The following is a 15247-nucleotide window of genomic DNA, read 5'->3' on the forward strand; positions in this document are numbered from 1 at the left end:
TAGTTTATTTACACCATGTCCCATTTAAAGCCCCCCTGATGCACCCCTAGAGTAGAAACTCCATAAAAGTGACCCCATCTAAGAAACTACACCCCTCAAGCTATTCAAAACTGATTTTATGAACTTTGTTAACCCTTTAGGTGTTGCACAAGAGTTATTGGCAAATGGGGATGAAATTTGAGAATTTCATTTGTTTGCCAAATTTTCCACTAACAAAGCAAGGGTTAACAGCCAAACAAGACTGTATCTTTATTGCCCTGACTCTGTCGTTTACAGAAACACCCCATATGTGGTCGTACACTACTGTACGGGCACACAGTAGGGCGTAGAGGGAAAGGTGCGCCATATGGTTTTTGGAGGGCAGATTTTGCTTATTTACACCATGTCCCATTTGAAGCCCCCCTGATGCACCCCTAAAGTAGAAACTCCATAAAAGTAACCCCATCTAAGAAACTACACCCCTCAAGGTATTCAAAACTGATTTTATGAACTTTGTTAACCCTTTAGGTGTTGCACAAGAGTTATTGGCAAATGGGGATGAAATTTGAGAATTTAATTTTTTTGCCAAATTTTCCATTTTAACCCATTTTTTACACTAACAAAGCAAGGGTTAACAGCCAAACAAGACTGTATCTTTATTGCCCTGACTCTGCCGTTTACAGAAACACCCCATATGTGGTCGTATACTACTGTACACCGTACACTACTGTACGACCACACGGCGGGGCGTAGAGGGAAAGGAGCATCGTGTGGTTTTTGGAGGGTTGATTTTTATGAACCGGTTTATTTACACCGTGTCCTGTTTCAAGCCCCCCTGATGCACCCCTGGAGTAAAAACTCCCTAAAAGTGACCCCATCTAAGAAATTACACCCCTCAAGGTATTCAAAACTGATCTTACAAGCTATGTTAACCCTTTAGGTGCTCCACAAGAGTTATTGGCAAATGGAGATGAAATTTCAGAATGTCATTTTTTTGCCAAATTTTCCATTTTAACCCATTTTTTCCACTGACAAAGCAAGGGTTAACAGCCAAACAAGACTGTATATTTATTGCCCTGACTCTGCTGTTTACAGAAACTACTGTACGGCCACATGGCGGGGCGTAGAGGGAAAGGAGCGCCGTGTGGTTTTTGGAGGGATGATTTTTATGGACCGGTTTATTTACACCGTGTCTTGTTTCAAGCCCCCTGATGCACCCCTGGAGTAGAAACTCCCTAAAAGTGACCCCATTTTGGAAACTACGTGGCGGTTTTGTTGGGACTATATTTAGGGTACATATGATTTTTGGTTGCTCCATATTACATTTTTGTGAGGTAAGGTTACCAAAAATTTAAATTCTGAAATTTCATCTCCATTTGCATTAACTGTTGAGGAACACCTAAAGGGTTAATAAAGTTTGTAAAATCTGTTTTGAATACCTTGAGGGGTGTAGTTTCTTAGATGGGGTCACTTTGAGGGAGTTTCTACTCTAGGGGTGCATCAGGGGGGCTTCAAAAGGGACATGGTGTCAATAAAAAAAGGCCATCAAAATCGGCCTTCCAGAAACCATCTCGGTCCTTTCCTTTTGCGCCCTGCCTGGCGTTTCTGTAAACTGCAGTATCAGGGTAATAAATATTAAGTTTTGTTTGGTTGTTAATAGAGATGAGCGAACTTCTGTTTTAAGTTCGGCGTCTAAAGTTCGGCTTCCGGTTAGCGGAGGATCCCGATATGGATTCCGAATTCCGTTGTGGTCCGTGGTAGCGGAATCAATAATGACCATTATTGATTCCGCTACCACGGACCACAACGGAATTCGGAATCCATATCGGGATCCTCCGCTAACCGGAAGCCGAACTTTAGACGCCGAACTTAAAACAGAAGTTCGCTCATCTCTAGTTGTTAACCCTTGCTTTGTTACCGGAAAAAACGGATTGGAATGGAAAAGTGCCAAAAATAGCTGTTTTGGCACATTTTTTTATATTTTTTTTTGGACCATGTTAATCTGGGGGGTTAGGTCATGGGGTATTTTTATAGAAGAGATTCTTACGGACGCGGCGATACCTAATAAGTCAACTTTTTTACAATTATTTAGGTTTTAGACTATATTATCCTTTTTGATACAAAATTATTTTTTTTGTATCTCTAAAGTCTAAGAGTCATTTTCTTTTAGTTTTTTAGCCGATTGTATTAGGTAGGGGCTCATTTTTTTGCGGGATGAGGGGACGGTTTTAATGGCACTATTTTGGGGGCTATATGACTTTTTGATCACTTGCTATTAAACTTTTTGTTATGTAAGGTGAAAAAAATATATATGTTGTTTTTTTTTTGGACCGTGTTAATCTGGAGGGTTAGGTCATTGGGTATTTTTTATAGAGGAGATTATTACCGACGCGGCGATACCTAATTTGTATACTTTTTTTCAAATTATTTTAGTTTTACAAACTTTTTGAACAATTTTTTTTTGGTGTCTCAAGTCTGAGAACCATATTTTTTTTAATCCGATTGTCAGTGGCTAAATTGGGATATAAATTTAGTACTCCATGGAAGTGTGGTACTCCGTGAAGCAACCAATAATGCAGAGGCCCGGATGATCGGGGCACGTGTCACATTGAGTAGTGGTGTCCTTCTGTATCCCCCTCCTGTGACACACTCTGCACCTTTTTTGGGTCCGTCCCTTCTTTCCAGTATGGGGGACCACACCTGGAAAGTGTTGGCCAGGGACGATTCGGGACGCGTCCAGTTCCCGAGGTACCATGCCGGGGTTTTGCGCATGGCATTATATGGCTTGAGGACTTGATCAGAGAGATCAACTCCTCCCATATACTGGTTGTAGTCGACGATACAATCGGGCTTGAGGACCGTTGCCGTGGTATCTCGAACAGGGACAGGGGTGATGCTGTTACCATGAATTGTGGACAGTACAAGGACATCCCTCTTGTTCTTATATCTGACCAGCAACAGGTTTCCAGTGGTAAGGGCACGGGTCTCACCCCTGGGAATAGGTACCTGGAGGGGGTGGGCAGGGAGGCAGCGTTGATTTTTCCGCACGGTCCCACAAGCGGACGTGGATCTGGCGGCGAGGGACTGGAACAAGGGGATACTAGTATAAACGTTATCCACGCACAGGTGGTAACCCTTATCTAGCAGTGGGTGCATAAGGTCCCACACAAGTTTCCCGCTGACACCCAGAGTGGGGGGGCATTCTGGGGGTTGAATACAGGAATCTTGCCCCTCGTACACACGAAACTTGTAAGTGTACCCTGAGGTACTCTCACAAAGTTTGTACAGCTTCACGCCATACCTCGCCCGCTTTGAGGGAACATGCTGGCGGAAAATGAGTCTCCCCTTGAACGCAATGAGAGACTTATCAACCGCGACCTCCCTTCCAGGTACAAAGGCCTGTACAAAATTTGGCTCCAAAGTGATCGATGACGGCCTGATTTTGAACAGGCGGTCATAGGCAAGATCACCTCGGGGAGGGGGGGGACATGCTGCATTATCTGAATAATGCAGGCATTTCCGGATGGCCTCAAACCGGGAGCGTGTCATGGCCGTACTGTAAAGTGGGGTCTGGTAGAGGACGTCCCCACTCCAGTAATGCCTGACACTAGCTTTCTTGACTAGGCCCATATGCAGCACGAGGCCCCAAAATGTCCTCATCTCGGCTGCACTGACCGGGCCTAGTCAAAAAGGAGCCCGGGTGTTGAGCAACGAACTGTTGGGCGTACAGGTTCGTCTGCTCCATTATTAGATTTACCAGTTGGTCACTGAAAAAATGACAAAAAAAGTCATATTCAGTGAAGCCCACTGTGGAAATCTGGATTCCTGGTTGGCCTACAAAATCAGGAATCACGGGCTCAAATCGCTCTGGGGTACACCAGACAAGTTCACCGGCAGGGGGCTTCGGTGGATTTAACTGGTGGGCCGGAAAACTAGTACGAGCCCCAGAGCTGCTCGTACTAGTTTGGGCCACAGGGTCCCTAGCATGGCGGTCCCCTTGCTCCGCCTGGCGGCATCTCCGCCTTGGGGGCTCATCATCATCGCTAGATGATGAGGAGGACGCGGATGACAACAGGAAAGTGGGGTCATCCTCGTCCTTACTGGGACTCTCGGACTCGGAGGCAAGCTGGGCGTATGCCTCCTCGGCCGAGAACATCCGGCGGGCCATAGGGGAGTGTGTGTCTGCGTGTGTGTGTGCGTGCGTGTAAATCTTTATTCAGTGTGCGTGTGTGTGGGGGCACAGGTGTTCGCGAACTTATCCCTAAAACTAACAGGAAAAAAAAGACTAACTAAAAAAGGGCAAAAAACGTGAAAAAAATTAAATAAATTAAAAACCGCTGATCAACCGTCCGAAGTTGATCAGCGGTGGGGTGTGCGATGCGCTAACAGTGGCCGGAGGCTAAGAGTGTCGGCCACAGTTAGCGTACGCACAAAAAAATAACTGCCTGTGCCCCAAAAAAGTTGTGGGGGGAGGGGGCAAGCGGCAGCACCCCTGCGGGGTCTAGGGTCACACAGCTGTGCTGTGGACCCCAGACACCCTATTTAGGGTGATGCAATCAAAGTGATGCTGGCTGAGATCCACACATGCAGGCAGCGAGATTTGCCAAGATTTGAACCTCCCGCCGCCCGCCCACCTACCAATCAGAGGCGATCCTGAGAGGTGATGTCACCATCACCTCTCAGGATCGCAGGATGGTGATTGGTGGTGTAAAATCACACCACCAATCACCATCCTGTTCCGGGTTATCGGGTCCTCAGAGACCCGAATAACCCAGAGACGCAGCAAACCGCAGGTCTGAATTGACCTGCGGTTTGCTGCGATCGCCGACATGGGGTGTCACAGGACCCCCCGGCGCATCTAGCCAAGGTGCCTGCTCAATGATTTGAGCAGGCACCGGGTTCCGATCACCGCCCGCCGGGCGGCGGTGATCGGAACTATACATCACGTACCGGTACATCATGTGTCCTTAAGTACCAGGACAACATGCCGTACCGGTATGTCATGTGTCCTGAAGAGGTTAAGAATACTAGAATAGCAAGACCAAAGCTAGAATAATTTTCTTTCCTACTAAAATAGGATATAAGACTACAATTCAGTTGACAAAACACATTGATGTATATAAAGCCCTTCTTAATTCTTGTCCCTGTGGCCATGCTCATTTCTTTTTTTCTGCAATAGTTTGCATCATTTCTAATGTCTTCTTTCTTCATTTCTTTTCAGTATCTGCCTCCTTGGCAACCGCACTCTTTCTAGAAAAGGTTTTGATATCTGTGCTAAGTTTATAGAAGTCGGGAATGAAACAGTCACCACCAAGCTGTGGTCTCTCTTCTGCTCCTCTCCATTCTTGAATGCAACATGCGACCTGTACTTCTCTCAGAATAACGTTACAGAAATTCAGGGCATTCCCGGGGTAGCTAGCCCACTTATCCAAGGTGAATCCTGCTGCAGAGGCAGATAAAAAGCTGTTGGTGGTAGAGGGGAAGTGCATTTTATATAAGAATTGTCTGGAAAGAAAAATTATAATACATGATCAATATCTGATCATTTTTGTGGCTCAATCATCCTTTATTTTTTCCATTTAAAACATTTCAGAAAACGTATGGTCAAGTTACTCACCTAAAGGTGTCATGGTGGAAAAAAGTGGTATGCAATCTATAGCCTCTGGAGATCCAGTTAACTTGGACCAGCCATATGTCTTTAATGACATGACGACATATTTCACATTGCTGGTGGGGATTTATTTTCCTTCAGTTACAGGTACATTTTATTACTGTTTTTTTAATGATACATTTTATATTTAATAATTATGTACTCATTTTTCTGACTTCTTCATGAACAACTTTCTAACATTTACATACTTTGTATGGCTTAAAAAAAGACAGATATCCATTCAGTTCAGCCTATTAACCTGCAAAGCTAATCCTGAGGAAGGGAGAAAATCCTCGAAGTAAAAGCCAATTTTCCTCATCTTAGAGAAAAAAATGTTTTCCAACTCCAAATCTGGAAATAAGAAGAATTGAATCAACAGTCTTTCTCCAGAATTCTAGTAACCATAACTTGTAATATTTATTACTCTTCAGAAATGCATCCAGGCCCATTTTGAACTTTTTCAATGAGTTCACCATCACAACCTCCTCTGACAGTTTTCCATAGTCTCACTGCTCTTACAGTAAAAAATCTGCTTCTATGTTGGTAAAGGAACTTTCTTTCATCTAGAGCATGCCACCTTACTATAGCTACAGTCCTGGGTATAATTAGATGATGGGAGAGATCTCTGTGTTGACCTCAGATATATTTATACAGAGTTATTAGGTCATCCCTTAGCAATCCTTTTTTCCAAACTAAATAACCCTACTTTTGATAATCTTTCTGGTTACTATAGTCCACCCATTCCAGTTATTACTTTAGTTGCCCTCCTCTGAACCCTCTCCCGCTCTATGTCTGTCTTGTTCACAGGAGCCCAGAACAGTACTATGTGGGGTCTGACTAGTGATTTGTAAAGTGGCAGTACTATGTTCTCATAACAAGAAAAAAAAAGCACATGCCAAGCTTACAGCTTCATCAGGGGACCCTCATATACTTAAATTGCCCTCCCCCAGTCTATAGTGTAAGCAGTTCACTAACCTCGCTATATCCTCTCCAAGCACATCTGCTCCCTCCCCATTGATGTGCAGCCCATGCCTGCTGTAAATCCTGTGGCCAAATGTCAAGTCTGCCTAGTTCTCCAGGAATACAAACCTCTCCTTCCTACACCAGTTCTTGAACTGCTTGTTTACCTCCCTAATCTCCCCCTGATTCTCTGTTGTGGTACGTGGTGCAGTACTACATTTCATGTCCTTCCACTGAGCTTGTGAGTGACCTACAGCAAGTCCCTGAAATCATTTTTAAAGACCTTCCACCTACCTCCAACTTTGTCATTGAAGCCAAAGCGCACCATGACCACTGAGTCATCAGCCCCGCCAAATAATCTATCAACTCAGATACTTAAAATCCAGCTTGCTTGTCAAATATTACAGAAAGACCTAGATAAGCTGACGGCATGGGCAAGAATGTGGCTGATGAATTTTAATGTTGATAAATGTAAAGTAAGCACAGTGAATGGAATACAGAAAAAGAAAAGGTCTTGGTTATTCTGATTACAAATAAGCCAAGCAGCAGTACTCAATGTCAGGCAGCAGTTGCAAAAGCAAATAGGAATTTAAAGGATAACTGTCATAATTTTTTTTTATTGGAGTATTGGATTGTGGTGATTAATATCACCTTGGTGGCCCTATTTCAACTTTTCACTGTGTATTCAATTACCCCTTAATTCCACATTTTTGTTCCCTGTACTGCCTACTTTTACCTGTGCTTAAAATAGGGTTGTTAGGCATGGTCCGTCTATCTGTCGATAGACAGAGCACGCAGCCTGCAAGGTCAGATTACTGACAGCCAGGGACTGTAAGTAAATGATTAAAGCCAGGTCCTCCCCAGCAGCTGATAACAGTGCCTGGGCTGTGTGCACTTCTCCCTGTCCCTGCGCTTGGCAGACGCTCCCTCACTCAGCAGAGCTGGAGAATGCAGACTTGGAGCAGCGCTGCCGTCTGCTCAGTGTATAAATGAAAGCAACATGTGGTAAGAGGACCCCTTTGTGCTGCAGGAGATTAACCCTTTAGGGGGAGGGCTCTGGTTACTGACACTTTTGGGGGGCTATTGTTACTGGCTAGTGAGGGCAGGCGGGATTAGCCTCAGGGTGAGGGCAGTGGCGGCCATCTTAACTGAATAGTAAAATTGCAGTTTTATGCAGACTGGTTGCTAAGGGCTGAATCTTATCAAATATGCGGTAAGTCAGTCTAATAGTAACTGATTCTGCAATATCATGTTATTAGTAACTACATATATGAAAATTTAAATTAGGGTCTAAATGTGACAGTTATCCTTTAAGGTGTATAAAAAGAGAGAAAAAAGCTGTGATCCCAATGTAATACTACCCCTTTATAAATCCATTGTAAAGACACATCTTGAGTATTAAATTCGGTTTTGGGCTCCATATACTGTAAAGGATATAAAAGAGCTAGAAAGGGTTCAGAGACGAGCGACCAGATTATTAAATGGGATGGAAGGTCTCTCTTGAGGGGCTTAAAAAACTGGGATTGTTCAGCTTGGAAAAAAATATGCCTTAGAGATGATCTTATTTACATGTACAAATACATAGGTGGTCAATCCAAAGAATGGGCTTTACAAAGGATCAGGGGACATTAATAATGTTTGGCAGAAAGGTGACATCTATACAGGACAGAATTCTTTACAGTTAGAGCACTCACATTATGGAATGTCCTTCCCCGAGAGGTGGTAACGGCAGATGGTAAAAATAAAAAAGGACTAGGTGCTTATCTAATAGCAAACATCAGTGAGGGCTATAATTAATCTAAAAATACTGTATAATTGGTCAGAAAAAGGTTGAACTTGATGGACCTGTGTCTTTATTTCAATATGTGAAACTATGTAACCCGAGCTGCGATATGTTCAAATCGAGGGTTAGGAAAATAACACAATATTCGATAATCATATTCTTTGTCACAAATTGCCCTATCTGAACTCCCCACTACCAGTATCTGTCTAGCCTGCCCTGCTCTCCTAGTCCCTTACTGCAGCAGTGCTAACCTTAAACTAACATCCCCCTCATCTGTCCCAAAAATACCTGCACACAATTTGTTGAGGTGTGCCAGATCTGGACTAGCCTCCCGAAAATCTTCCCTCTACTATGCTTTTTGTCACCCAGCTAGCTGCCTCACTTTCCTGCACCCCCATGCTGGCATCCTGCCCCACATCTGTCCCAAAAATACCTGCACACATCTTGCACAGCAACATCGTACACTGGACTGCACTGTTAATCATGGTGCATATATTTACTAATGGGGATTATGCAATAAACAAAGAAACAAGATAAATTATATAAATGCAATTACACAGATAAACATATGGAGTTGATCCCATTCTAAAGTCCCCAAATCGAAATTCTCTTAATCTCAAATCACACACTTAAGGTCCCTTTACATGGGACGCCAGAGCAGCAGATTGTCGGGAAGGAAGGGTTTGTTCCTGACAATCTGCCTCTCCCTGGTGGAGGAGATCATTGCATTTACAAGCAGCGTTCTCCTCCAGAGTGTGGGGTGGAGCGATCGCTAATGCCATCGCTCTTCCTCATACTGACTTGTTAGCCAGCAGCAGATTGTGTTTACACGGATCTACTGCCGGAAAACGATGATTTTTGTGTGCACACAAATGATCGAATTACCCGATGAATGAGCGTTTTGCTCGTTCATTGGTAATCAGCAAGTACATTTACACTGCTCATTAGTGATTATTCTAGCGATTCTCAGCCCATGTAAAAGACGCTTTAGACAAAACACTCTTTAGAACCAAACATGTTTGCCAGCTCTCACACTCAATTTTTCCGACTGCTTTTTAAAAAGCTTTCTCTCGCATAGTTGCAACAGAGGCTGCAAATAATTTCTCCAAAAACACCAAAAAATGAATACCATAAGTATCTCACATGGAATCATCCGTACATCACCTATAACGCAAAAAAAAGCTACCACGCAAGTAAATATTGTACATTACATACTTTATTAGAAATACATATACAACACATTAATTATATTCTAAAATACATAAAGCAGCAACCATGAGAACACTGGAGTGTATCAAAAAATTAAAAGGTAGGCTCCAGACCAGAAGGGACTAGTGTACTAACAGATAGCAGCATCAATATATGGGGCTCATATAGCAACCGTGCATCCATCAATTGCAATCCACCGCACAACACTAAAGACGTGAAGGGCGGTGATATTCCTATGCACACCCAAAGTATAATGCTGCTAAGGGAAAAGTCACATCAGATAAAACATATTACTGACCCAGTCTGGAGCGGCCGCCTGACGATCGTTTCGCTGAGAGGAAGCGAAAAGCGAAACGATCGTCGGGCGGCCGCTCCAGACTGGGTCAGTAATATGTTTTATCTGATGTGACTTTTCCCTTAGCAGCATTATACTTTGGGTGTGCATAGGAATATCACCGCCCTTCACGTCTTTAGTGTTGTGCGGTGGATTGCAATTGATGGATGCACGGTTGCTATATGAGCCCCATATATTGATGCTGCTATCTGTTAGTACACTAGTCCCTTCTGGTCTGGAGCCTACCTTTTAATTTTTTGATACACTCCAATGTTCTCATGGTTGCTGCTTTATGTATTTTAGAATATAATTAATGTGTTGTATATGTATTTCTAATAAAGTATTTAATTTACAATATTTACTTGCGTGGTAAATTATTTCTCCAGTTACGAATGATATTAAAGATTTTGTTTAGTGAAAAAGGTGTGTGATCCTGTTCTTTTAAGAAATCCGACTTTATGTCTTTAGAGGGGGTGGCCAGTTTGCTTTCGTTTCTTATCTTTATTGTATTCAGTGATGGAAGAAGCACTTCTGCTTCACCTGCCTCTTGTTTGATTAAAAGAGGAGTATCTGTGGGAGGATGTAATTTGAGCATTGGAATATTCAGCCTGACAATATTTTTAATCACTTTTCACAGTTTGAGATAATTGAGCTTTAATGAGAACCTATGATAACACTTCTGTGTAGTGATTTAATAAGCAAATTCCTTGAAAGCAAGTACCTAAAAGCAATGATAAAAAGAACACATACATAAGAATGAGAAAGATAATGTGCTTTATCAGAAAATTTGCAAATATCCCCCATGGCTTTATAAAAACCCACCGAATTGTCACACTCGCAAATCTAATTAAAATGTGGCAAACTAAAAAGTTCATACCAAATCAACGGCATCAAAACCAAATGTATTCTCACCTTCAAATTAATAAATAGGTCTATAGATAAGGGAGATAAGTGCATTGAAGTGCAAAAGGTGGGGTGCGTGTGAATCACGGTAACAGCATTATTATACTCTGTAGACGCTATCACCTTGTACCTGAGTAATTACTTTCAGTTCTCACTTTTTTTCAATCCCACAGGAATAATGGCTGGTTCGAACAGATCTGGAGATCTCCGTGACGCACAAAAATCTATTCCTATTGGAACTATAATGGCTATTGCCACTACTTCTTTTGTATGTATCCTTAACAAATAGAGTAAAAATTAAAATATGTGTGGTAGGTTTTGATTATCCTATAGACCACAAGATTACTAGCTCCCCCACCTATTTTCTCTTGCCTGAGCTGAGAAACGTACTACTCGATCCTGTTGTGCACTGGTAAGTCCATCAATATAGAGAAAGGGCTGTATTACACTGCTAGATTTAGCAGACAATTGTTGGGAAGGAAACGCTCCTTTCCGACAATCGCCTGCTCATCAGTGAAGGAGACCACTACAATTACATGCAAAGATCTCCTCCACAGTATGGGAGGAGATGCCATCGCACATCCCCATACAGAATCATTATTTGCCAGCAGCAGAGCTTGATTAGACGGCATGATATGGTGCTGGCAATGATTTTTGTGACCGAATAAAAGATGCGATTATCGGGTAATCGACGGCACCTTTAGGCTTCTTTTACACTGGCGTTAGGATTGTCTGGCAGGCAGTTCTGGCAGTTTTTGTCCAGCCGCCTCTCGGCATGTTTGCCTTGCTGCGGCTGCATCTCTGACCCGTCCCCATTATAGTGAATGGGGCCAGAGTGGACTTCCGGCAGCACAAATGTGTGCAAACGTTAGTACGGATCCGGCAGGGGAACAGCCTGCCGGACAATCCACAGCTCAGGAGGCAGTTGAAGGATGAAACTGAGCATGTGCGGCCTTCTCAGTAAATTGGACAATGAAATAAAAAATAATACAAACAGCAGGTGGAGCTATAGAGATACATTTTAGATATCCTAAATTGTTTAGTTCCATGCAATTACAAAAGTATTCAGATCCAGGTGCTGGTTTGAAAACTGTAGAATATTTTTCATGGGACCACCCCTTTAATTGTGAGATGAGGGGCTTAGTATTGCCAAGGCCTGATACCAGCAAAGATGTCAGTACCTGTCTTACCTACAAAACAAGCAAGTATGTATAACAATATGAGTGATGTTTGTAAAGTTTTTACAATGCTTGTAATGAGTGATATGTCTATAGTATTAAAGGGGTTATGCTGTGTCAGAATACTTTTGACCTATCCTTAGGAGAGGTCATAAATATCAGATCGGCGGAGGTCTGACACCCAGTACCCCCGCCGATTAGCTGTTTGAGGGGGCTATGGTGCTTGTGCGAGCGCCGTCTCCCTTGTACCAGTGGTGCAGTGTAATTACAGCTTACTCTTTTATTCAAATGAATGGGACAATGAGTTGCAGTTAAATGTGTAGGTAAGCAATAAAAGCACACAGCACTTGCAAAAGCACCATGACCCCTTCTAACAGTTGATCGGCGGGACCACTGGGTATCAGAACCCCGCCAATCTGATATTGATGATCTGTCTTAAAAATACGTCAAAGGTGTACATAATTTTGATGAAAAATAGTGCTGTATATCACAGTGTGTGAGGACTGTGCATGCATGTGATGTGTTCCACATATCCACTATGTCCGTTAAGTGTCTTTGCTATGCAAATCAAAGAAGTAGGTGTCACTAAGATGCAAGCGATCACATTCTCAAGCATCTAGATCTGTGACATGTGGGAGGAACATAAAAGCCAGATTGAAAGCAAATTTTTTTAGCCAGTCGCGTGGGATGATTGTGCGATGCCTCCTGTTCGTCACGTGCCAGTTATCTCTACTTATCGCAAACCTAGAGGAACAGAACACAGGTTTGAGAGACCTTGGTTTATCACCCCAGCAGATCACTATGCGCCTACGCTGAGATGTTAGAACTGGTCATTGATGTGTGTCCCAGTGGTTGGGAGAACAACAATAAACTGAAATGACAGCAAGAGGTGCACAAAGACAATCATCTGCACGGATGGATCGTCTGGTTAGAAGAATGGTGTGTAGTAATCCATTCTGTGCTGTAGGTGAAATTGCACGTCACATACCAAGAACAGTGTCTACACAAGCCATCAGAAAGTGTTAGCATAACATTAGGTTACAAGTCAGACATCCAACTACAGGTGTTCATTGACCTCACAAAACTGCTAAAAGCTATCATGAATTCCCCTATTTATCTCGGATGCAATGATAGCTAGAGATTGGTCTGGAGGCCATGTGACCAACACCATTAAGAGGCCTTCACAAGGAAATATCACACTAGTCCTACTCCCAGGATTGTGGTGTCATAATGTATGCTAGCCAGACCCTCTAGTCTTCATTTCAGGTACACTAACATCTTGATGTTACATTGATTTGGTCGTGGAACCAGTGGTCTGACATTTTCTCAAAGATGTCCCAGGAGCTATTTGTTAACAGGACAATGCCAGGCCTCATGTTGCTCATGCTACTGTGAGCAATCTGTGTGGCCTAAACAGGATACCATGGCCTATAGTGTCTCCCGACTTGTCTCCCATTGAGCACATCTAGAATATCAGTGGTCAGCAAGACAAAGGGAGCTACTAGCAGTAAATTTGGATGGTCTGAATGCCAAAGCGCATTCAGCGTGGCAGAATATTTCTCAGACAACCCTTAAAAGCTTTACTGATAGCATGCCAAGGTGTGTAAGCGGGTGTATTTCTGCACATGGTGCACATACTTGATATTGAATAAATCAATTTTTTTTACTATTTTGTTTCCATTTTTATCATTTGCATATCATTAACATGTCTATCGATCTTGTGATTTCTGTAATTCCATGACTTTTCTTTCTTTTTGTTGCAAATTCAATGTTGAGTAGTGTATTTATTACAACAGACATGTCAGGAAAGTGTGATGTGTATTACATAGTTACATAGTTAAGGTTACTTTCACTCTAGCGTTAATATTTTCCGGTATTGAGATCCGTCATAGGGTCTTAATATCGAAAAAAAAACGCTTTGTTTTGTCCCTATTCATTGTCAATGTGGGCAAAACGTAACTGAACAGAACAAAAATGGATGGATGGAAATGCTCCAAAATGCATTCGGAGAGCAAACTACAGCATTCTGTCCTGGGATGCAGAGCAAGACGGATCCGGCATGACCCACAATGCAAGTCAATGGGGACGGATCCGTTTTCTCTGACACAATCGAAAACTGATCCATTCCCCCATTGACTTTCAATGGTGTTCATGACGGATCCGTCTTGGGTATGTTAAAGATAATACAACCAAATCTGTTCATAATGGATGCAGATGGTTGTATTATCAGTAACGGAAGCGTTTTTGCTGAACCCTGCCGGATCCAGTAAAAATGCTAGTGTCAAAGAAGCCTAATACGGTTGAAAAAATACATAAATTCATCAAGTTCAATCAAGGGATAGGTGGGGATGTGATTCCCAGAAGGAAGTGAGACTCAGATGTCTACACATTACAACAGAGAACTATGTTAAACCTTTAGCACACTGTAATGAAATCAATTGCTACCTCTATACTTTGAAGAGTGCCTGTGTAGAACTGCCATCTGGCCTGTATGTTCACTGTATTGGTCTCTGGCTGGAAGTACATATGTATGTCTGTCCCTGACCATGTGCTTAGGAGTTTCGGGGGTCCACTATTGTTTTCCTTCTTGTGTCAATGGTGTAGTTATATATTTAACTTAACACAACTAATGAGGAGGACAAATATAGAGTGGCTATAGTGATCATTGGTGAGACAGCAGCATACTTGTTTTGTATCTTCCTTCAACCCACAGGCTACAAGGCCCTCCTTTTGTGATCCCTGACTTCATCTAATTCATGTGATCACTATATATACAGTGAATATAAAAAGTGAAAAATGAGACAAAGATAAATTGTTCCAGAACATTTTCCACCTTTAATGTGACCTATAAACTGTACAACTCAATTGAAAAACAAACTGAAATCTTTTAGGTAGAGGGAAGAAAAAATATTAAACTGAAATAATATGGTTGCATAAGTGTGCACACCCTTAAACTAATTCTTTGTTAAAGCACCTTTTGATTTTATTACAAAATTCAGTCTTTTTTGGTATGAGTCTATCAGCATGGCACATTTTGACTTGGCAAGATTTGCCCACTCTTCTTTGCAAAAACGCTCCAAATCTGTCAGATTGCGAGGGCATCTCCTGTGCACAGCCCTCTTCAGATCCCCCCACAGATTTTCAATCGGATTCAGTTCTGGGCTCTGGCTGGGCCATTCCAAAACTTGAATCTTCTTCTGGTGAAGCCATTCCTTTGTTGATTTGGATGTATGCTTTGGGTTGTTGTCATG

The 15247-nt window shown here is 42.5% G+C and overlaps 1 protein-coding gene across 1 annotated transcript in view; it reads left to right on the top strand.

Moving 5' to 3' along the window:
- The window catches only part of SLC12A5 (solute carrier family 12 member 5), a 92023-nt gene that overhangs the window by 51568 nt on the left and 25208 nt on the right, over positions 1-15247 (top strand). Inside the window, exons 8-10 of the mRNA XM_040435082.1 lie at positions 5201-5412; positions 5573-5737; positions 10992-11090. Coding sequence (XP_040291016.1) covers positions 5201-5412; positions 5573-5737; positions 10992-11090 — 476 coding nt within the window. The remainder of the gene's footprint in view (positions 1-5200; positions 5413-5572; positions 5738-10991; positions 11091-15247) is intronic.

Source organism: Bufo bufo, chromosome 6, assembly GCF_905171765.1.
Source record: "Bufo bufo chromosome 6, aBufBuf1.1, whole genome shotgun sequence".
Lineage (NCBI taxonomy): Eukaryota > Metazoa > Chordata > Amphibia > Anura > Bufonidae > Bufo > Bufo bufo.